Consider the following 23956-nt stretch of genomic DNA (forward strand, 5'->3'; position numbering starts at 1 on the left):
TCATGTTTCTCCGGAGTTCACTGCCATTAAGGAGCAGGAGCCATATCCACTGTGTCCTTGAGCTTCTTGAGCTTAGTTAGTGCTTAGTTAGTTCTCAGTAAAGGGAAAAACAAAGATTCTGACATTAAAAACGTTTATTTATTTACAAGCCAGAAGTGTAAATATCTGTACATTCTCTATAGAAGTGCATGAAAAAATACAACATCTGGGATCATAACCAAGTACATTTGTAATGTATAAAAGCAGGGGTCATATATACTGTCAGTGCATTTCATTGTCAACAAATTCCTGATATTTCAGGACTGTACAAAAAGGAAGCAATCAAACAAAGTGTGCTACAGTTCTCAGCCAATGCAATTCACATTAAATAAAATTATTCGAATACATTAAAAGGAAGAAAAAAACATGCCCTAGTTTAATTATCAAAAATGTTTGCACAAGTTACCCCCCCCCCCCCCCCCCAAAAAAAAACAGTGCACAGATTTTTACTAATACTGTCAAACAAGTAGTCTTTCAAATAATACTATAAATTCATACATCAAACAGGAATTAACAACAATGAGTTAGACGGAAGACAAAAAAGGAAGTCAAGTTTTAAATAAACAGTACATAAACTGTCTACTGTCATAAACAGCCATTTTGTTCTCATTTCTTTAACTTTTCAACAGCCTTTTTTCAAAGACAGTAATGTGTGGCTTTTGAATAGGATGTTTTAGGATTCCAGCTGGAAATGTTTGTTTGACCAAACTGGAAGTTATTTTCTGAACTCGCTGGGGCTTCATTGTGCCCCGACAAATGAATTCATCCGAAAATCCTGTGAGTTTTGTTTTTGTGACTTTGTAATACTTAACTGATGCTAAACAGAAATAACAGCAACCAATGTACACTGTGGATGAATAAACATCTTCAACAAAATGGTTGAGAAGTACAGTAAATGAATAGCTAAATAAACATGCAAAATGACAGACCAAAGTTCAGTCCTATCTAATCAATGAGCATCAAAAGGAATAAGGGGCTAATCAGAATGTAACAGATACCATTTAACTAACCAAAATACCCAACTCAGCATCTGAATAAATATAGGTATATGTTACAGAGAGAGAAATATGTGAGTCATCCCATATGAGAGGCTGGCCCGTTACCATCCACAATGAGAAGACTGTAACCTCTCGTAACCTGACGACTCATCCTGAATTGGATGTCCCGACCATAACGCATTCTCTAAATCCACACAAAACTATGATAGTGAGTTGGCAGGTTCAAAGATGTTCAGGTTTGGCCTGTTGAAGGACAGGTTGCCAGTCTTAGAAATACCTAAAGCTATGCTTACACTTCAGCCAGTGTAATCTTATGACTGTGGGGCCAACGGCGATGTACTGAATATTATCATTAGGAAATTAAATAAAAAATCTGAAAGAATAGAGTTCATTAGATCTGGTTTTCATTGTACATTAAATATTAACAACAAAGGCACATCTTCACCTGAGGTCTTTGAGCAAGATAATTGGCAATGCTCTGTAATAAGCCCTACATCCCAAATATGGATTATTTAACTCAAAAGCAGGTGATTCTCAAGCTCCGTCATTCGACTGGTTTGAGCCTTACAAATGATACATAAGCATTAAACATATAGAGACGTTTATTATGTTTGTGTGTATTTGTGTGTGCATGCGTGCATGCAAGTGCACATGCTAATATGTGTGCACATGCTTGTGTACGTGCATAGGTATTTCATGTGTGTGTGATTTGTAGTGTTTGTGTTTAGCCAGGAGGTACGCGAGGTTCTATTTTCAGTGAGAGCTCATATAGAGTATCCTCATCCATCACCAGCGTCTTGTCCAGTAGAAACTGAGTCACCTGAAAAAGAGCGATGAGAGAAAAAGAGAGGGAAGGAGAGAAAGTCAAGGAGGGAAAGTGTGATGAAAGGTAATTAACGGATGAGTGCTACATGACTGGGTATCTGTCTGTATCGGTACTTTACAAGTGTAACCACGCTGTTTCTCTCAAGTGTCTAGGGCAGAGATCTTACCTTGGGTTGGTGCTCTATCCTGTAGGGAGCCTGCTGGAACTGACGGATCTCTCTAATGATGTGAGAAATCTGGAAAAGAGCGAGAGATGAAAGAGATGTGAGAAAGACTATTATTGTTTTAACATTTATACCTCTAATGGGTTTCAACTTAACATGGACAAATTACTTTAAGAACTGATGTGCAGTACAGTGCACTAGGAACATCACAAGCCATTAAACCTCCTTTATTTTTATTACCATCCTCATCTTGGAGAAATTGACCAGTCCTTCCTCAGTGAAGTTGGGTGTTCCCTCCTCTATGAAGGCCAGGTCTGTCAGATACATCCCCAGGTAGGGCACACATGGAGGATTACAACTGCACACACAATCCATAAGCAGTTATTACCAATCAATGTTACAAGACAGATTTCCAGATACAAAATGCCTGATGATCTTCATTTAAGTTTATCAGGGGTCATATTCTCACTTCTTCAAAGTTTCTCTTAGGTTCTTGAATCTTCCTTCAGATGACACCGTTTTTTGCAGCCTGTCCATCAGTGCCTTGGTCTAAAAATGACACACGCAAAAAGAGATGAAGAAAGGCGGATAAATACAAACATACTATGACATGAGTTAAGTAAAAAAAATAAGTTTAAGGATATGTCCCCTACCTGTTTGCAGACCTTGGCCCATGTCTTCTTTAGCCTGTAGATGGCGCTGCGGTTGAGAGCAGAGGTGATCTCCAGGACTCCATTGTAGTTGTTGAGGCAGCGGCAGATATCGGCCACAGCCAGCCACTTCTCTATGGAGCTGGCTCTGGAACCAACGTCTGTGTGAGTCATGATCTGAGATGCTACAAGGTTACTCATCTAAAGCAGAGAAAGAGGAGAGATGGAGACATAAAGAAAGAGCGGGAAGGAGAAAGACAGAGAGGGAAAAAAGAGAGGGAGAAAAGATAGTGAGAGAGTGAGGAAAGGGAGAGCGAAAAGAGAGAAAGTGTGAGAGAGAGTGAGTGAGACAGAGAGAGGGTTTAGAGGTTAAAAAACATTCTGGGATGATGGTTTGTTGATCATTTTTGCGTGTTGACTCAGACATCCATTTCCTGAAAGTAGAGCTTACATCGTTGAAGTGCTGGCTGGTCTTCATAATGTAGGGAGTCCTCTCAGTCTTATCCACCTTCATCCAGCCCTGGCCCAAGAACTCCCTGGTGGACAGGGCGCACACAATGCCACAAGTCAGGATGTTATGTGGCTTTAGGAACACATGCACTTCCTACCAATGACTTGTAACACTCAACACAATGACATGGAAATTAGCAGATTATTGGGACATGTCCTAAAGGAGGGATGGAGAGAGGTATATAGGGAGGGAGAAAGGAATCGAGGAAGGGAGTGACTGACGGAAGGAGGGATGGCTCTAGGGAGTGAGGGGTGAATGAAGGGAGAGAGGGGCGGAGGGAGTTGGTCCTCACTCGTAGGGGATACTCCTGAAAACGATGTGGTCCAGAAGGGTGATCTGTTCAGCCAGCTCCATAGCTGACAGAGACTCAAAACACTCTGCCTTAGGACATTCCGCCTTCAAACACACACACACACGCACAGATCAAACACACACACAGAGAGACCACAAAAATTCAGTGTTGATACATACTCCACACAAATAGGCATAGCTGTTGAGAGCTGATATGCGAGGACCAAAACATGGACTGACACAGTATTCTACTCTGTCTAGAAAGGAGTGGGGTAGAGACTTTACCACAATACAGAGTGAGCAACTTTGTAAGACTGGTGTTACTGTCTAGGGAGAGTCCGTCATCATAGACGGGTAACATCTTACCAAGATGAAGTGGAGCAGAGGACAGCTTTTCTGTGTCCGTCAGGAGACAAATAATATCAGAGTTGAGCAACTCCTTACACATGATTGTCACTGTCAATCTAGAGCCTTCTAGTAGTGCATGTCATTGAATTTCTTAGAGGTTCAGAGAGTAGTTCTGTGAGGTGCTCGGCCATCAAATATAGAAAGTGAGTACATGAATACTAACCATCTGTAGAATGTCCTCTATCTTTAGCTGTGCATCATCTTGTTCATCTTGAGAAAGAGCACTGGGAAATAAAAACAAATACCAATAAATGTTTTTTTTACAGAATCCATGTAAATCCAGATATCCATGTGTGAGTGTGTGCCTGAGTAGTTGTGTGAGTGTAAACGTGTGTCTGTGTGTGTGTGTCTCTGCATGTGTGTGTCCATGTTTGTCTTTGTACTTTAATATGTTGCCAGTGGCTTTCCTCTCCTGTGGCAGCAGGTCAGGATCTCGTAGCACCTCCTCCAGCAGACCGACCACACCCATCTTCAGCTCTCCGTTCATCTCAAAGTCCTGAACAGGGTGCCATGCACACACACATCACCCACACACACGTGCACCACCCAAATGCGCACAACACCCAAACACACATACCACCCAAACACACAGAAACACACACATACGAAGGAAAATGTTATCTGTGGTTTTGACCTCTGTAAAAAAGCACAACCATCTCTTGATCTCTTCTGTCTCCAATCTCTTTCAGCACACAGTAAAGTACCCAGCAGAGGCCAACCACAGCCAGGGATGGAGGGTTTCCACCAACCTCAGGAACCCAGACTCTCTCTCACAGGGACACTATCACTATGCTATGCTGACAAGGAGGACAGTTTTTCATCTGTGGTATTAGCAAAAAGCACTGAGCAACTCTGTTACATGCCATCCTGCTGTGAACACTGTCTCCTTGCGAGGTACCTCGAGGCATGTTCTGTCTTCTGTATGTGCTGCAGGTGTTTTGCTAAAGAGCACCATATCCCTGTCTGTGTCTGTGATCTGTCCTGGCTGCCCTACAAATACCCACACACACAAACAAACACACACGTACACACACACACAAACCTACGTAGGAGCTAAAAAGAGCAGGTCCCAAACACACGCACTTGCTCTGACAGAGGAGTTGAAGAGGGCAGGAGCCCCAGGCTGGGTGACATTTCAGCAGACATCAAAGCTGGGAGCAGAGACACAGGCCAAGCACAGAGCAGGTCTGACAGGAGGAAGGGGGAAGCAGACAGACTACGGGGGTGGGGGGGCAGACAGATAAGAAAAGTAGATTAAGAGGAAGGAAGAGGGATACTGGGGGAGTGTCAAACACTATAAGCCCATGAATGCAGCAAGGATAGTGGCTGTCTGGGTGTACACACACCTGCGAGTGCTTGGAGACCCAGTGACGCAGCACGTTGAGGACACGGTTAGTTGCGGCCCGGCGAATGATGAACTCTTTGTCGCAGGTCTTCTCATTGTTGGTGAAACCTAGAGGAGAGATATAGGGGAAGTAGGATGATTCATCACCTGTAAGAACACTACTGATGACACTACCCCTCCATTCCCCAGCATTATACCTGGACACTAGCTACAGTGGTGTAAACCTGTATGTAAACAGTTCTACTATATGAACTGGCACTGGGTGACGAGTGGGTCAATCCTGGTTAGTAGTCAGGGAGTCAGGTGGCTGACCGGTTAGGGAATCGGGCTAGTAATCCGAAGGTAGCTGGTACGATTCCCGGCCGTGCCAAATTACGTTGTGTCCTTGGGCAAGGCACTTCACCCTAGTTACCTTGGGGGGAATGTCCCTGTACTTACTGTAAGTCGCTCTGGATAAGTGCATCTGCTAAATGACTAAATGTAATGTAAATGTAGTAGGGTTGGTTACCCTGAGAGCTGCTGTGGCCCGCTGCTGCTGTGGCGATGGCGAAGGCTGAGGCCGGTGACATTGTGCAGCGTGGGTTCTCCCCGGATTGCACTGCAGCAGACACAGACAGGTAGGTTACTGAGTGTGGTTAAGTGAGTGAGTATGCTTGGGTGAGTGAGGGAGAGCGATTGATTGAACACATTGGAAAGTTAATGAGAGTGAGTTACATTACATTTATTCATTTTCATTTAGCAGACGCTTTTATCCAAAGCGACTTCCAAGGGAGAGCTTTACAAAAGCTTTACAAAAGTGCATAGGTCAATGATCATAAACAACGAGATAGCCCCAAAAATATTGCGGGTAGCCAAACTGAATGAGCGGGTGTGGTGTTTGTGTGAACGTGCTTCTGTGCGAGCGTGTGTGTGCCGTACCCACCTCCTGCCGGTCGGTAGCGGAGATGTCTGGGCGTGGAGGGCGAGCGACAGGGAGACATGTCTCCTGGTTCACTGGTGGGCGGAGCCTCAGGGATGAACTTGTCCAGAGACACAGTCTCCAGAACCGCTGATAAAAACAACAGAGAAAGTAAGTTCCACATTCCAATGACAGGGAACTAGTGTGATGGGCGCACGTTGAATAATCATGGTAGAATAGCCACTAGTCTATAATAATTGAATCCTGGTGTGACACCAAGTGCCTGGTGTTAGCCAATGGAAAGCCACAATGGATGTGAGAGCCGAGTGAGAGCTCTCCACATTTTGAAAGACGTAATTTCCCTCTAATTTCCCTCTTAAGAAATGGAAGAGCTCTATTTATCTCTCCATCTCTCTCCTCTCCACTCATCTCCCCTTTTCCTCTATCCCTCTCCTCTCTACTAATCTCATCTCCATTTCCCCTTTCTCTCCCCTCGCCTGTCCTCTCCTCTAGTCGCCCAGGTGTTGACGTAGAAGGCGGACACTGTTTACCAGTGTGCAGGCTGTTAGACTGGCCAGATGGTGACGGTGGCCCTAAAGGGTCAAGCAGAGCATCTGATCTGAGAGAGAGATTATTTTCCTAGAGGGTAATAATGACCCAATTATGTCTCTGTCTCACTGGTCTTGTTCAGATGACGGGCCAATGTGAGCTTATTCTGTCACACTGGACTCAAACACTTGTAAATAAATGCCGGAACACAGCCCGCTGTAGCAACAAGACAGTATATAGAGGGGACTTAATGGCACATTTCAACTTTGCTTGCACAATTATCAAAATTATTGTGTTGTACAGTAGTTGTCAACATTTAATTAGATTTATACAGAAAATAAATAATGTATAGTTGCTGACGCTATACAGACAGATATCTGAATTCTCCACAAAGCCAATGTAGCAATATTACACCAACCAAATGAACATAAATATGCTATTTAAATGCAAGTGAATGGGTGGGACTGCACATGCGTGCACACAGCAGTGTGGCTGACTGTGTGAATCATATGTGTGTGTGTATCTGTGTGTGCATGTGGGTGTGTGAGTGTGTGTGTGTGTGCATGAGCACCAGCTTTACCCCTGCGGATGCTGCGTCTCAGCTTCCCACAGAAGGCGTCAATACGTGGAAGTTCTCCCCCTCCGTCCTCCCCGCCGGGAGGGCCGGGCTCTGGGGAGCTTGGACCACGGCTGAGGTCCAAGGGGGCCTTGGTGGATGTGGGGGGTGGGGACGACATCCCCTGGGTCTGGGGGAAGCTGGGGGAGCGGGTGGTGGTGGGAGGAGGGGAGGACAAGCCAGACGGTGGCTTGATGGAGGTTGGCGGCGGGGAGGAGATAGAGGGGCAGTTGGTGGAGGTGGGGGAGTTGGCGGCAGAAGAGGAGGGGGTGGTTGATAGGTCCAGAGCCCCCACCTTAGTGCCAACTGGGGAGCTAAGTGAGAGTTTGCGGGAGTGGACGGGCGAGGAGGTGCGAGAGGGGATGGAGAGAGGAGGAGGAGAGGAGAACTTGCGACACAGACGAGGGGATTTGTTGTTGAGGTGGTCGCCCCCCCACGTGCCCTGGTTGGTGGCGAAGAACAGTTCCAAGGATCTGAAAGGAGGGAGAAAAGGAGGTGAGGGATGGAGAAAAGAGAGAAAAGAGAGATTTAATATTCCTGAGACTAAAAAACTATTACAAGCAACTTCCAAACAAATCCAACAAAATTAATCTATAAGATCTCATCAAGGAAAATGGCTTGGGTGGGTTTATGAGGGGTATAGATGCTTAAGAAATATCAGAGGGAGGTGAAGAGGTGGACTTTGGGCGAGTGGTTACTTGGACTGATCCATGGCAAGCCGTGTGATCTTCAAGCTGTAGTCAGGACAGAGGGCTGTGATGGAAAGACGGTCGGATGAGTGGTACTGGACCCTGAGAGTGAGGAGGACAGGAGGATGGGGAAGGCAGATGAATGGAGGATGAGGATGAGGGTTGGGGAAGAAGGGAGGTTGTGATGAGGGGAGAATATATATATATGGAAGGTGGAATTAGCGAAAGACTGAAGTCATGCATGTGTCTGGCTTATGAGAAAGGAGAAACAAAAGGTTGGATGGAGATGATGATAAATGAGTGGGCCCACAAATAGAACACTGACAAGTTGTTTCAGACAAGTAGAAAGCATGTCTATGTGTGAGTGAATATGTATGTACGTTTTTTTATGTGCACCTTGTGTGTTTGTGTACGTGTAGTCAGGGGCGCTGCCAGGAATTTTGAGCCCCATGACAAAAAAATCTAATTGGGCCCCCTCTGCGCAGCTGTTGTCACCACAAATCTAGGACGTAACTGTCCCATCAAAAGCTTTACATAACTCTAATTAAAGTCAAATCAAATGTATTTGTATAGCCCTTTTTACACGCAAGCATGTCACAGAGGGCTTCTAATTAAAGGCTTGCAACTGTCTTGCTTCTTGTAGTTGAATACTAGTACTAGCACAATATTTACTGCTGGTGATTTGTACATGCAAGTCTGCATGTGTACATCCTCATCATCTCTGCTGGCCAGTGCCCTCACAAAAGCCTCCCTGTCCCTGTCAGTCAAATCTGCTGGCCACAAACCTGGGTCAACATCCTTTTTATGACTTCTGTCTTCTTCCACCATGCATCTCTCATCCTCATCATCACTGTAACTGTAACCTTCTTTCCCTTCTTCCTGTGCTTCCACACTTCTTCCTCCTTCTAGCTCTACCTGAGAGGGCCCTGGCTCTGTAGGATCTAGACAATGCATGTGATATATGATATATACAGTATATTTAAAAATATGCCATATACCAATAAATGACACTGACACTACAGAACATTGACCCAAATTACGTACAGTTCTGTATCACCACCACTTGATTAAATACATTAGATCCAATAGTTTTTTGGTGTGTGTGTCTGCAAGCTTCTCAAATGAATTGCCCTTCATGATGGGAATAATCTGTATCTGTATCTATAGATGTAATTTAACAGCCATAATTCAATCTAAATGAACGTATCAAACTGGATTATTTTAAATGTCTGTAACTTACATGCAGACTGAAGTAAACTACTCACTGTTTCCAACTGTCCATCATCCAGTACAGACAGTAGTTCATTTTTTCATAATGATCATTATGTGAGAAAATAATTAGTTTGAATTTCTGTCATTAATAACTATTTATTTTTCTTTTTTGTTATGGTAAAGAGAGCAAGAGAGGCAGAGAAATCCACACAGACTCCCTGGAATGATGCTAACTGGCATGTCGTTAACACAATGTTGCTCACCTTCTTCAATGGAACAGGGAGGAGTACAGTTATGGGGAGACGGGACAATGATTTAATAGGAATATCTTGCTAAACGTTTCCCTGTACTGATTAAATGTTGATGAAATGTAGGCTAACACTGGTCTGTAGCTAGTTATCTTATTTCACTATGGACATTAAGCCAACAGGTTAATACCACAGACTACTGGCTACCCACCTCTATGGGTGAGAAAACCTCAATCTCTTGAGGTTTTCAAGAGATTGAAAACCTCTCCTTTGTCTTTCCTATCTCTCTTTTTTCTCTGACCTTCTTTGAAAACCTGATTTATGTTTACTAGGTGACATTGTGATCACTATTTCGTGGTGGTCGGTCAATATGGATGTTTACTTTTTGGTCAATGGGGATATTTAACTTTTATTGCCAAACACAAGCAAAAACAAAGAGATCATTAATTGTATTATTATATTTGAAATATATATATATACTCAACGATGATGGTTTATATGATATATAATATAATGTCATTTCATATTAGTTTTTACCTATTTTTTAAGGCCCCTGTCAGTCAGGGGCCTTAAAATTGTCCTAACCTTTCCCCCCTTTAAGGCGCCCGTGTGTAGTAGTTAGGAGTGTGGACTATTTGCGTGTGTGACTGTGTTCATGTGCAAAGTACCCATACCTAACGGGTATGGAGGTGAAGGGCTTCTTGTAGATGTCGGACAGCTTGTCCATGACCACGGCGGCCGTGGTGAAGATCCGGTAGGTGTGGAGGAAGGTGTTGAGGAAGTCGATGGACAGGAAGCGCAGGTCAGTCAGCCTCTCCAGAAGGCGCTCTACGCTGGCGTAGCGTATCTGGGGGACCTTGCAGGAGTTGAGGGTCTTGCTGAAGCAAATGTCGACATCGTCTTTGTGAAGCCTGGCATCCGACCTAAAGAGGTGGCAGGTTAGACTGGGGGAGGATCAGATGAGTAAAGCCAATCACCATACGTGATTGGCTTTACTCAGAAGTCTGGGGACCCAATGATGGACCTCATTGGTGTGAAAAACAACAGACAAACCAGTTGCTGAGAATTGGTCTAAACTGTGTGCAATCGTGTGCTTTGGCATTCTCCACCCCCAATATTGTCTCTTACTTGATCATGTGTGGCACAGTGACTTTGGAGTTCTCCTCAAACACACTTGTCATCAGGCCATTGCAGCGAATATTGTCGATACACTACAGAGAGATGGAGGGATAGAGATCGAGAGAGGTAGCCAGAGAGAACGAGATGTGCAGAGTGAGACGATGACCACGTTTCCTTTTCCTATTTTGGTTCACCAAGTGGTTCATGTAGTTCAAAAAGTCCAAGGAAAGGCCCACCTGGCTGATGTCACTGGTCCATGCAGCTTTTTCCTGCCGGGAGGGGGCCAACAGGACAACGGAGAAAGCAGGACTATCAGGGGGCTCCACTACTATCTTGAACTCCAGGTGGTTGAAGCCCTGTCCAGCAGCATTGTCTACAGGTAGCAGGAGATGCCAGAGACAGGGTTCAATTGCAGTTTGGTTTACCTGAGGTCCAGTAAAAGAAAGACTACAAGCCAGATCCCAACTAAGCCATGACATTTTAAATATTCAAGTATCTACTGATACTCACAGTCCTCATCGTTGGCATCCAGCTCCTCGATGAGAGTGCACTCTATCAGAGATAATGCACCGCCCTGCTACAGGGGGTGGACGTTGAATGTCAAAGGTTAGAAACAACGTCATGTGCTTTATTGAGCTCTTCGTTCCGTAAGCAAAACGCTTTGATGTTTGTCAAATGTGAGTGTGTATGTCACTGTGTCTGTGTGTTTGTATGTGTTTGCATGTCCTGCAGGACTGACCTTGAGCAGGTGGAGCTTTCCCCCAGAGGTGCGGGTGCAAATGAGGAAGTGTTTGGTAAACAGGAAGCATTGTCGTTCCCCTTCCTTCCTGAGTGACAGGGATCCTAGGCGCACCTTACTGAGCATGCCTCGTTCACTGCTGGATGGCAACTGGATAAGAGAGCCTGCCGAAGCAGAGAGACAGAGAGACAATGTGAGAATGTTCTTGGTTGTTTGTTGAATGCATTTATTTCTCTGTGTGTGTGACTGTTTGAATATAAGTGTGTGTATGTGTGAGAACAGTTGACCTTGTCTGACGAAGGTCTGGCTGGTGTCCAATAGTATGTCACAGCCCTCTACAATCATCCTCTCTATGGCCAGGTTCTTGCGAATATTCTCTGTGTCGCTCACCTCATCATGCATCATCCTGACAACATGACAGCCCATGTCACCATCTTCATCATCATTGTTTTGCCTCTTGCTTATCCCTCGTTACCCATAAATATGCTTAACTGTACCCCGAACCCTGGGAAACACACTCACTTTGACAACTCCTCCAGTTTAGATTTGGCAAACTCCAGGCTCTTGCGCTCCACGTGCTCATGGGGTGTGTGTGCCATTAGCTCATGAAGGGTGATGATATAGCGAGGGATCTGAAATGTAAATAAACACACACACATAAATATAAACATTTGACACACTCAAAGTCCAACCAAACTTACAGCACAAACATTTTTTTAAGATGTTCAATAGGGTCTGAAGTCAGAGTTTGCATTGTGGGTGTGTGACACAGAATGCATGTGCACATGTTGGTGTGTGTAAATGTGTACGTCACCTGGAACATGGGGTAGGTAAGGAAAGTCTCCAGCATGCGGCCCTCACAGGCAGCATTGGCCTCATACTGCTTCAGGAGCTTGTCAAAGTCCCGGTTCTGCTTACAGTTGGCCAGCACCTGTAGGCTATACTGGTGGTTTCTCACAAACTCCTGGTAGATGTTCAGCATAGGAAGCAGGATGTCGAACAGGTCCGCTGAAAACGTAACAGCCAGAGACACCTATCAGCCAGAGACACCCCAACCGGACACTATACATACATTGAATTGACCATGATACAAGGATAAAAGTGTAGTTTAGGTACAAAAGTTACACAATCTTGGTACAAAGATTCCAAATGTAATCGCCTACCTAACACGAGAGTGGGCCAGTTGGCTATCCGTGCCTTGAGACCCTGGTGAAAGATCTCATGCAGAAACATGATGGTTTCACTGGGGAAAGACAAAAAAGGCCCCAGGAATGATTGATGAAAATAATAGCCTCAAAATCCACTTAATCGTAATCCCAGAGTATTTGTGAGTGTGTGTATGTTGTACCTGTTGAGGAATATGCTGCTGACGTCATCATGGCTAATGGGGGGTTTCTTTGAGCTGGCCGCCATACGTAGCGGCCGCAGGAAGCAGTTGACCAGGATGGACAGCTGGTGGACGTACTCCGTCTCCGCCTCCACCATGTTGAAGACGATCTGGTTCCTCTTCCTCATGCTCTCGGCGTGGGGCGAGGAGATGTAGTCCTGGACAATGATCTTCCACTTCCTCCGGCACAGCCATCCACGCATAAAGCTCTGGACCTGCAGGTTCAGAAGACACACACAAACACAGACACACAGATTAGGTAAGAGCTTGACACATATACATTACTTTAGCTGGTGGCAATAGAGAGACGTGAATTGGCAATAGACGGTTACAGGTAGGTTGTTGTAAAACATCCTGGGGATTGGTTTGTTGCTAGCTACATTACCCTGTGTCCTTCCAGTGCCCCATCAGTTTAAAATACCTTTTTGATCTTCTTAATATCTGGGTCCTCTTCCTCCTGGTTTAGCTGGAAAGGCAACATCCTCTCCTTGGCCTTGTTTAACACTACAATCTGGGAAAATAGTAGTCAGTGTGTTCACAGGCTACATTGAACTGACAGGACGGAAGACCTTTGAAAGCATGAACACAAGTGTGTTCTGTGGGTGTAAAAGTGTGCAAGTGTACCTCCGCTTTCAGCCTCTCTATCTCTGTGTCTTGGTCCTCAAGCTGGGTGCGTAGCTGATTGGCTGCTACCTTTTCTGTCTCCATGATCTGGACCAGGTGGATGTACTTCTGCATCAGCACCTCACGCTCGATGATGATGTCAGAGTAACTGGGGGGGGGGGGGGGAGAGAAGGTGTGTATACTGGCATTCAAATCAATCATGAAGCAAAAAGAACACAGTGTTAAGGCCGAATTATACTTCTCCGACTCCGTTACGGACAGACGGACGGACGGAGTCGGACGGATTGGTTGAATTTATAGTACTCCGAAGGCTGTGGGTGCTGAAAACAATTCACCGCCAGAAGAGTAGGTGGCGCAACGGTTTTTTATAAATCGTCGTCGAGTGTTTATTTACCTAGATTATCGAGAAGTCGGAGCAAATGTACAAATTAGCCGTTTCATCAATAAAATACGCACATTTTCAGCAACTACACTGCCCATTTCTCGTCACATTTGTATTCAGATGCTGATTTACATGTACTGTTTAGCTGAAATATGAATTGTAAAAACTTACAGCAATGGCGGTCAAAGGATTCTGTTCGTCCTGTTTATCACGGCAACCCCGCCCCGCCCCTGACGCAAGCGGTTCTTAATACGGACCAATCACAGCCAAGGGGTAACCGTAAAATGACGGACAGACGGATAGTCAGGAAAATCAGGAGGCGCACGTAGAGCTCTCCGAGGGGCTCGGAGAGGGCATGGAGAGAGAATTCCTTGTCGGTGAGGTCGTTCCCTGTGTCCGTCTCCGTAAAAACGGAGAAGTATAAATCGGCCTTTATTACAACGCCAGGTTAGAGTCTGCCTCCGTGACCCATAGAAACATCCAGAGATCATCATCAAAGCAAAGCTTTTTTTAGGTCAAAGTATGTGATCTAGGGCAAATTAGTACAGTACAGAGATAAAAGGAGGGAGAAATAAAGGGTCGAGGGCAGAGCGAGAGGAGGAGTGTGTAGGACAGGAGAAAGGGAAAAAATGAAAAATAGGCTCTGAGTGGCAAGACCAGGGTTGTGATGTAATCACTGTAGCTGTACAGCACCAGAGTGTGACCTAAATGTGAAACGCTCCAAGCAGAGTGCACGCAAGCAGACAAATGCACGCACCCTCTCTTTCCAACACCACACACACATACCAAAAACAGATGGTGAACATGTGTAACAACGGCGGTGGGGGGGGGGGGGAGGTTGTAGAGGGTAGAGTGAGGACACAGTTACTGCATCTTAGACTGCAGCACACTAAAAGATAGACCATATCTTCAACAGCCCAGAATCCCAAACACACACCTCCTTCTCATCCCATTTCCCAATCCCCCCTTGCTTGGCGACGGAGTCCACTGACTGAAGCCCTTACCTTGCCTGTTGGATACATTCCACCCACTCGTTGCAGTCAGACTCCTCCTCCGTCCGCAACTCCAGCGGCTTCTGTCCATCATGGCCAAAGACGACCAGGAAGTAGTGCTGCTAGATGGGAAACGGAAATTACAATCACAATTCCAGGCAACCCGCAGCGTTCAATGACTCGACAAACCTCAACTGCTACCTTACATTTACATTACATTTAGTCATTTAGCAGACGCTCTTATCCAGAGCAACTTACAGTAAGTACAGGGACATTCCCCCAAGGCAAGTAGGGTGAAGTGCCTTTCCCAAGGACACAACGTAATTTTGCACGGCCAGGAATCGAACCGGCAACATTCTGATTACTAGCCCGATTCCCTAACCGCTCAGCCACCTGACCCAGACCTTGCTGTCTTGCCCTATGTGCCACCATCCCACTGACGAAGGTGCGCTCGCCAGTATGACATTCCAGGCTGTAGTGACCCCTTCAACTTAACTCAAACACTTCTAAATTATCTAATTAAGTGGCTTCCATGTTCTGCTTCAGTGTGCATGGAGAACACAAACACAATATATTTATATACTGTACATCAGTGAAGCATTCATCAAGGTTCAATGTACAAATGGAACACACACACTTCCAAACATAAGCACCCCACACCCCCGTCCAACACAAACATCCACACACGTGGATAATGCACACAAATTATGTGGATGATGTCCACACACATGTGGATATGGAATTTTTCCAGTCTTCTTTGAGGGGGTTAGTTTAAGGGCAGTTCTAAGGGCATATGTGAAGTACTCTGTGACATTGCCTGTAAAAAGGACTATAGAAAATCTAATTTTATTTGAATTAACACAACAGAATCCTATTTTTCCCTCAGCATTTACAGCTCAACCTTCACATTAAATACGGCGTATAACTGGCTTTGAGAGAGCACGGATATATAACAATCTTGGATGTTTTGCATTTTTCAAGTTTCACATAAATTACTCTTTTGGTTTTTGATGACCTAGACAAAAAAACGGCAACAGAGAGAAAACATCTTATGGGCCGTGAAAAGACCATGGTCTTTATGGGGTCTGTGAACGATGTGCAACAGTAATGTGATTTATGAGTTTAGGATCGCTTCTTCATATTAGCCCGACTAGTGCAGAACCCTTTGACAGAAATATTTTTGTGATCTGTCAAACGGAGTAGGCCTTGGGTGGGGAGTCTCGAAAGAACACCACAGGTTCCATAATTTAGAGCAGCTTATAACATGGCACCGAAAGCGTTTATTGCGAACCGCTTTTCCAAACAATTTCACACTTGCACTGCACGTCCTTGGGTCCTGAGCAAAACACCTGCCCAATTTTCGTGCCTGGTTCACGAGCACTGCACCGGGTCTGTAACTTGATGATTCGGGCCTGCTCCTTGGTCGGTTGTCGGTATCGAAACAAGCCGAGTACAGGACCAGAACCCTATTCCTACCACTTTAGGAAGGAATAGGCCATGGATTTAGCGAGCCGCAAACAGGCATACGACAGGAACAATGTTCTTATGAATTTAGTCTCCTTGGTCAGTTGTCAGTGTCTAATTTATGTGAATGCAATCCAGAAAATACAAGATCATTTTTCAGCACTACATAGCACAAAGGGAAAAAATCCATATGCTTATAAATTGCTTTTATAATGTGCATAAGTGACTAGATGATGTGGAGGTTGAATAAGTACTTTCTTTTTTTTTCTTTTCTTTTTTTCTTTCAATTGTAATCTGAGAAATGTAGGTACCAAAGCCACTGAGAATAACTGTCATCACCATCTGCATCATAGCCACTGCACTAACTAAAATTCCAGTAATATGTGTGTGTCACCAACAACTTACTCACTGACATCTTAATCAGGTTAACTTATGAATAGAGCCTGACGTTCTCCAGTAAGACATAGTAAGACATCAATTCAACAATTGAAACCAAGAGGAAGAGAGATTAGGATAATGACTAAGTTAGATTTTGGACAAATCCCTCCCGTAACTGAACCTTTTCTGACTGTGTGTACAATTGTTCAACCCTCAATCCATCCTGATTCATGCAACAACATCAAAATTACTATACGGCTTGTTGAGAATAAATTGCCAATTGACTATACAGCACACACTGGTCATGGACTGAACATTTTCCCTTTGAGGGTAACACAGGGAGATAGGTCTGTGTAAGGAAGCTGATGCAGCAACAATAAGCGGTTGAGAGACACTAGCTTGCGTGTGCAGGACGAAGACCAGAGAGAGGCTTAAAGGCTTGTTCGTGTTTTCATTTTTTGTGTGTCTCCGTTTGTGCATTCCACATACATGTACAAGAACGTATCCACTCTCTGTGTGTATGTGGATGTGCATGCTTGTGTATATGTACGTGTACTTGTGCATGAGTGTGTGCATGTGTGTGTGTGTGTGGACTGGGAGGAGGGGGAGCTTACATAACCATCAGGGCTGTGCAGTTCCTTGTAGCTGCTAATGCGGCTTGCCTGGCCGCAGGCCTGTTTTAAGCTCAGGGATAACAATGAGAGAGAGAGAGAGAGAGAGAGAGAGAGAGAGAGAGACAGAGAGACAGAGAGACATAGACAGAGAGACAGAGAGACAGAGAGAGACAGAGACAGAGAGAGACAGAGACAGAGAGAGAGACAGAGAGAGACATTGAGAGAGAGACAGAGAGAGACATTGAGAGAGAGACAGAGAGAGAGAGAGAGAGAGAGAGGGAGAGAGACAGAGAGACATAGAGACAGAGAGAGACAGAGACAGAGAGAGAGACATTGAGAGAGAGAGGGAGAGAGAGAGAGAGAGAGAGAGAGAGAGAGAGAGAGAGAGAGAGAGAGAGAGAGAGAGAGAGAGAGAGAGAGACCTTCGAGCCCTAGCTTACCCAAAACACACTGGTTTATCTCTCCGGCATATAAACAAAATGATATCCTATGAGTCTTAACCAGCATTCTCGAGGTGAAACTCAGACCCCCAAAACAACACAACAGGTGTTCCTGCTACACACAGCATCATGCTAACACTATCTAGACATTTGACTCCCTTTAAAAAAAGAATTGGTGCCTTATGACAAAGGATCTGAAGGGATTCCCTAACCCTAACCCTAACCCCCCTCTGTTCCTCTGCTCAGCGTTTGAAGATAGAACAATAAATTCAGCTCGCTGTCAGCTGAGCTGGTGCTGCTCACAGAGGCACCAAAGTCTAATTGGATGACTGACCCTATGGCGGAGCTAAGACTCTCTACAATTTTCACTTTTTGAAATATAGTAATTGTCTTTTATTTTTTCCTTTACATATTTACATTTACATGTAGTCATTTAGCAGACGCTCTTATCCAGAGCGACTTACAGTAAGTACAGGGACATTCCCCCTGAGGAAAGTAGGGTGAAGTGCCTTGACCAAGGACACAACATAATTTTGCACGGCCGGGAATCGAACTGGCAACCTTCAGATTACTAGCCCAATACCCTCACCGCTCAGCCACCTGACTCCCCTTTACAGTGTATATGAACACACACACACACACACTCACAACCCCCCCCCCCCACACACACACACACCACACACACCACCCTTACACCCCTTACACACACACACCACCCTCCCTGCACACACACACGCACACTCAAAGTATTTCTCAGGTCAGTAATACTGTGGAAGGACTTGGTATTCAGACAGGGTCCTGGGGCAAAAAGAACCAGTCAAGGCTGCTATTCTTAGACAAGCAAAACAGCATCCAAGAGCACTGACAACCTTATACAGTCACTCAGACATAAACACACACAGACACCACACACATACACACACAGACACCACACACACCATCCCACACACACACTTCAAGAAATGGGACTCTATCTCCTGATAGGCCCTTGGAATTTCGAGCATTGATATCCTTGCATGATTTACGTGTCCCCGTTTGCACTGACCCATCTCGTGATAGAGTTCATCTTTAAAGCTCAGATATTGTCTTTCTCCCTGTTTCACTCGTGCTCTCTCCCTTTCTGTTTCCTACGTACAAGATTCACTTACACTCACAATCCTCTGCCCGTCTTTTTTTCTCGCTGGCTCTGTCGACTTCAAATTCAAAAGCCCCCTGTGCAGTTCCACTGCCCCCCCCCCCCCCCACACACACACACACACACACACTACCCTTCCCCTGCCTTCTCCATCTCCAACTGTCACAGTGGCTCTGAAAAGTGCAATGAACCGTACGTGCACGGGAGCAGACACCGTAGCTTTTAAAGGCCACCCAACCTTTGGAAACATCCCCCTCCATCCTTACCGCACTATCCACTGCTGTCAATCAGGTCCCCAACCTCCACGAACACACATCATCAGCTCTCATATCTAGAGTCAGCACCTCTCCCCTTGCCCCCCCCCCCCCACAACACACAAACACACTTTCATCAATAGTCTTTCTCCACCTACTTTCTCACTCCCACTGTCATCTTCCTCTTTTTCTTCTCTCTCTCTCTCTCTCTCTCTCTCTCTGACTGAACTTGTGGACTGCCTTGCATAACATTTCTTGACAAGGGCTGCTGTTTGTGTTTTAAAACTGCACCACTTCAGCCAACCAACCAACCGTCTCCATGGAAACAGATCAATCGGTGTTCCTGCCACACGGTTAAGTAGCCTATAGCAGTCAGGTGCATTAGCATAAATAAGTTTTCTTTATCAGAGACCAACCTAAAGTAGGTTATCTAAGAAGCGGCAATGCCTAGATACAGCAGTGTTTCACTCATATCTGCTGGAGTAGCATGCGCAAGATCCCCCTTGATTCTCACCCCGAGTCCTCATGGCGCCTCTCTCCTGTCAACCCTTTCCCACTTCTGCCTTCTCCACCAAATGGTTCATAATTTAGATGTATTTGTCTTAAGCTCTCGACAAGTGTGCACAAACATGCAAAATCGTGTGTGAAACACTGCATCCCAAATTGCAGCTGTATGCAGATCAATCACCTCTCCCTCGAGGATCACACAAGAGCCGGGGCTTTCACACGGAACCTTCTGTGACAGTCGGCCCCCAAATAAGCAGCGCAGACCGAACGAGGCGACATGTCTCAGTTGTCATCAGCACCGGTGGTGAGGCCCGGCACCCATGCACACAGCCCCCACCTCAAAGAATCAGGAGGAGTTGTGTTAAGCGTCACGTGACAATTGGATCCTCTGAGGAGATAGGGTTCTAGAGTAACTTCCCGGTTAAAAGTTGACTGAAGAAGTGAAAACAGCAGCAAATGAGAATGGATTGCTGCTTTTTGCTTCAGGAGCGATTGTTTGATTTAGCATGCTTATCATTATGCATGTATTAGCAATTGTTCATCAATAAGGAGTAGGTTTTGGCAGAAGCTCTGTGAGCAGAGAGGCTATTTGAGGACATCAGTAGAACACTGATCAATCAATTCAGAACCATTGTCCCTGAGTGCTTTTAGGTTCTCTGATGTTTTGTTCTGTTAATTCCCATCTGCCTTTTAACTGTGTTTGAAGCACATGAATCCTCTGCTTTCCTGGACTACTGACAGTCTACCACTGAACACACTACTGCATATTCATGTAAGCTGAACCTTCCATGTGAAGTTACCATGTTACCATCACTGCAGTATACTAGGGGGCAACATATTGCTACACTTTGCAGTAGTTCAGGACTTAGCAGCATGGCATCTGTTACAAATCCTCCAACTGAAACCTTCCACTTTTATAGCACGTATCCCTTTGTTGTCTAGATAACTCAGAGCTGGGGAGCTAGCGAGAAAGACAAGCCCCTGGGCCTCTAATGACATGTTGTCAGACGGCATGGGCAATGGCACTGGGCCTCTGTCATAGGCGTGTGACTCTATGACTGTGTCTGCATGAGACGGAGAGACAGAAAGTGTGTCGAGGGTGGGAGACAGAGTAATGAAAGTGGGAGAAAAAGAGAGGTGATTTGCAGTGACTTTACTTGAGTCTATCAAAGTCATCGTTGTGGAATCTTACAGTAATACAGTTGTAGTGGGGGTTGTCATACACACTTAATATGGCAACACCATATAGTAAAGGCCTACTGCATACATTCAACCTGTTCGGCAGTGTACATCTCTTTTCAGCTGGTTGTGGTAGTGCAACACCAAAAACAACTATGTCCATTCTCCATGCTATGTTGTTCAAGATTCAAGATTATTTAGTGCCCTCGCAGAACAAGGAAACCTGGCGTGTGAGTGGCAAACAAAATGTAGAACAAAACACATAAAACATTAAATAGATACCCACGCACGAACAACCCCCCCCCTCCCATTGATTAGTAGGCACACAGTCACGTTAACACCATTGACAGTGGGAGCCTCATACCCTTGTGGTCCGGGTGTTGATTGGTATCAGACATGAAGCCAGGGGTCAATCACAGCCTCACAAACACTCTCAAAGAGTTGATGTGCATGAAAAATAACAAACTTGATCAAATGACTGAAGTCTTGGGTTGGGTCTTTTGCAACAACAAAAAACATGCATACATACATGTGCTATACTACCCCAGACAACTGACGTGTCTACAGAAAAGGGGCCTTAAAGCAACCCAAACTCCAAAACATTGAACTGTTTCAGCACCAGTTGGTACCAGGGGCGTTTCTAGGATTCAAAAAAGGGGGGGGGCTTAGCCCCAAGGGGAGTTTCGTGTTTGCGCGCGTAGCTTGCCGCAATTTTTTGGGGGAGCCCATTTGGGGCTGCGGATATCCATTGATTCAGACAGTTCATAGATTCAGGTTCAATCAGAAAGAGTGTGATTTTTCTCTGTAGTTTTATATTTTAAAAAAAACTGTCAAAAATATGTATAAAAAGGGGGGGGGGGGGCTAAAATAGGCATAAGGACCCCCCTGGTTGGTACCCAGATCCACTGTGATTTCAGACACCACAGTTGAATGCTGCCTTAGTCAATCCTGGGGTCAGTTAGTTTTACACAGTGTAGTAGAGAGGAAGAAAAACTTTACATTTTGAACCACACTACAGGTATATTACATAAAATTGCTTTCAACCCAACATTGCTAGCATTCAAATACTTCAAGATTAAAAATCTCAAGGCCATAATAAATGTAAAACAGCTTTTAGCTGTATGTTGGCATGAGATGGAAAATGTGTGTTGGTTCAAGTTCCACTCGATCTGCAGGGTTGATGCATAAGTAACACTGTATCTTGTTTGTGGAAATGACTGGCCAGCCTTCCTGTCAAGGTTCACTGCCACAAGTGTCAACAATTTGTCTGAGGAGCCGCTCAAATCTAATTTAAGATAAAATCACTTTCACTTTTGTGGATGAATATAATACAATATTCCCCATATACAGTAAAGAAATTGGTATTATGCACCGGCCATGTATCTTGAAGTAGCCTACCCACGGCCTTCCCCCAAAATTGCACTTTCTGTGCGTAATAATCCCCTTTCTGTGTGAGTAATCGCTTTAACACAATATAACGGGGTACCGTGCCAAAATTTGCCAAATACTTGTCACATAATCTATCCAAACCCTTTCGTTTCTTGAACTTCAATTTACCTGCTGCTTATCCGACGACTCCTTCCCGACTGATGACACTTTCGGCGCAGGGATCCTTTCACACGTGCAGCCCTCTAGCAGGTATATTCCTGACGGCCGCGCGCTTTGATCGTTTTCGAAGTAGAAGAGAACATTCTGATAAAGAGCGAAGTATTTTTCGTTCCACCGACTGTTCTCCGTCGTCTTCTTGCTCAAGGAGCCACGCTTTGTGCCTTCTTTACGCGCGACCACGGACAGATACAGAGCGTGCCCCTCATTGTATCGCACGCTCTTCTGCATCTTCGGCCTATTATTAATAGTTACAAAAAGTGACGAGAGGCATCACATCTGTGAGATTTAGTCATATTTTGAAGAAGACTGTGGAGCAGGATAGATAGCAGGAGCTTTGTATACGAACGAGGTAATCCAAGCTTACCACAGACGCGCAAGGAAAAGTTGGAGTGTCCTAGCACGCTGCGCAGCGTACATCAGACTCTCCGACCCGCTGTCAGTAGAATGAGATCTCCATGACCACAACTTAATATCCAAATGCGTATCACGTCGAAAATCTTGATTCGAAATTAAACAGGCCTGCTTCAAATATTGAAACCAAAATAGATTCAGGAAACTAACATAGATTCAGGGAACAGACGGTAAAAACAGAATCACGACCGAGATCAGCGTTAATCGGCTTTGACACCAACTTAAAGAGACAGGTCTCTCAGCACTGGCCTAGCCTACTGTCTGAATGCCCTGTCGCTGTGATGTGGATCTCTAGGCTACAGTACAATAAACGGCGTGCGCGCTTCAACGGCGCGCATACGTGGTGAAAAGGTAGAACATTGTACTTATTAGTGATGTGTCGTTCGTGAACGATTCGTTCATTTTGAACGAATCATTAGTATGACTCGGGAGTAACGAGTAGTCTCAGAGAGCGATTCGTTCATTTTCTCGTGGCCGAGAAAAAAAACAAGTTAAAATAACAAAAACTATAATTATCACTTGTGAGCGAATATCATTCACGTCTTACTAAACCTAGTCACGCGAAAGTGAATGAAGTAAACAAATACTTTCTGTTTCCTCTTCTGAGCCTATGCAAGTCACGTGAAAAATTATCCAAAGAATCGTACCCGAAGACCCAGTCAAAATGAACGAATCATTTCTGTTTCCTCTAGATAGGCAGTACTGAGCCTATGCAGGTCACGTGAAAAATGATCCAAAGACTCATACCCGGCAGATGAACGAATCATTGATCCGAAGACTCGGTTGGCAGAAGAACGAAACATTGATCCGAAGACACGATTGGGAGGTGAAAGATTCGTTCACCTCCCAACAACACCCCCCCTCCCCCATTTTACTGAACGAATTCAAAGAACAGAGTCAGTAAAATGATCCGAACTTCCCATCACTAGTACTTTTTGCAAGCCAACTGTAACACGCTAATATCCTGCTCTATGTAGTGGATGAGACATTAATATAACCTAATTTTAACTGTTTCTACCAGCCCCCTCACCCCCACCCCCCTACACACATCCACAACCACCACAAATCTCCCTTTTTTCTCTTTCTTAAACACGTCTTATGGTTTAGCCAACTCATAGGACAACTATCAGGCCAAACGTGGATTGGCAAAGATTGCTAAAAGCATATATGGACCATATTATTGTATTTGACATGCGAAATCCAAGTCAATTAAAATGTAAAAAATTGGTACATTTCCCAACCACGTTTTTGATCAAAATTTGTCAAAAGCAGAAGTTGTA

The 23956-nt window shown here is 44.9% G+C and overlaps 2 protein-coding genes across 2 annotated transcripts in view; both read right to left on the reverse strand.

Moving 5' to 3' along the window:
* marveld2a (MARVEL domain containing 2a) overlaps positions 1–23956 on the reverse strand; it is a 134648-nt gene that overhangs the window by 78035 nt on the left and 32657 nt on the right. The window lies entirely within an intron of this gene.
* Positions 193–22493, reverse strand: rasgrf2a (Ras protein-specific guanine nucleotide-releasing factor 2a). Its single transcript, XM_067258063.1, has 28 exons — positions 22215–22493; positions 14699–14805; positions 13313–13460; positions 13110–13199; positions 12650–12903; positions 12465–12544; positions 12116–12309; positions 11824–11933; positions 11589–11707; positions 11302–11465; positions 11073–11139; positions 10799–10935; positions 10572–10654; positions 10118–10366; positions 7567–7767; positions 7259–7470; positions 6154–6279; positions 5740–5829; positions 5233–5339; positions 4270–4382; positions 4050–4110; positions 3480–3583; positions 3128–3212; positions 2680–2877; positions 2496–2575; positions 2267–2384; positions 2030–2098; positions 193–1857 (listed from the first exon to the last, which is right to left on the reverse strand). The coding sequence occupies exons 1-28, from the start codon at positions 22491–22493 to the stop codon at positions 1762–1764; spliced, it is 3741 nt and encodes a 1246-aa protein (XP_067114164.1). The 3' UTR covers positions 193–1761.

Source organism: Osmerus mordax, chromosome 20 (genome assembly GCF_038355195.1).
Source record: "Osmerus mordax isolate fOsmMor3 chromosome 20, fOsmMor3.pri, whole genome shotgun sequence".
NCBI classification, from domain to species: domain Eukaryota; kingdom Metazoa; phylum Chordata; class Actinopteri; order Osmeriformes; family Osmeridae; genus Osmerus; species Osmerus mordax.

Bases quoted from the DNA above. Each gene is read 5' to 3' on its own strand.
- rasgrf2a (XM_067258063.1), bottom strand. From the start codon at position 22,493: ATGCAGAAGAGCGTGCGATACAATGAGGGGCACGCTCTGTATCTGTCC. The intron at 11,466-11,588 runs GTCAACTGTTCT...CTGCTTCGGCAG, and splicing joins CCAGACCTTCGTCAGACAAG to GCTCTCTTATCCAGTTGCCA. The intron at 10,655-10,798 runs GTGGGCCTTTCC...ATCTCTCTGTAG, and splicing joins GGACCAGTGACATCAGCCAG to TGTATCGACAATATTCGCTG.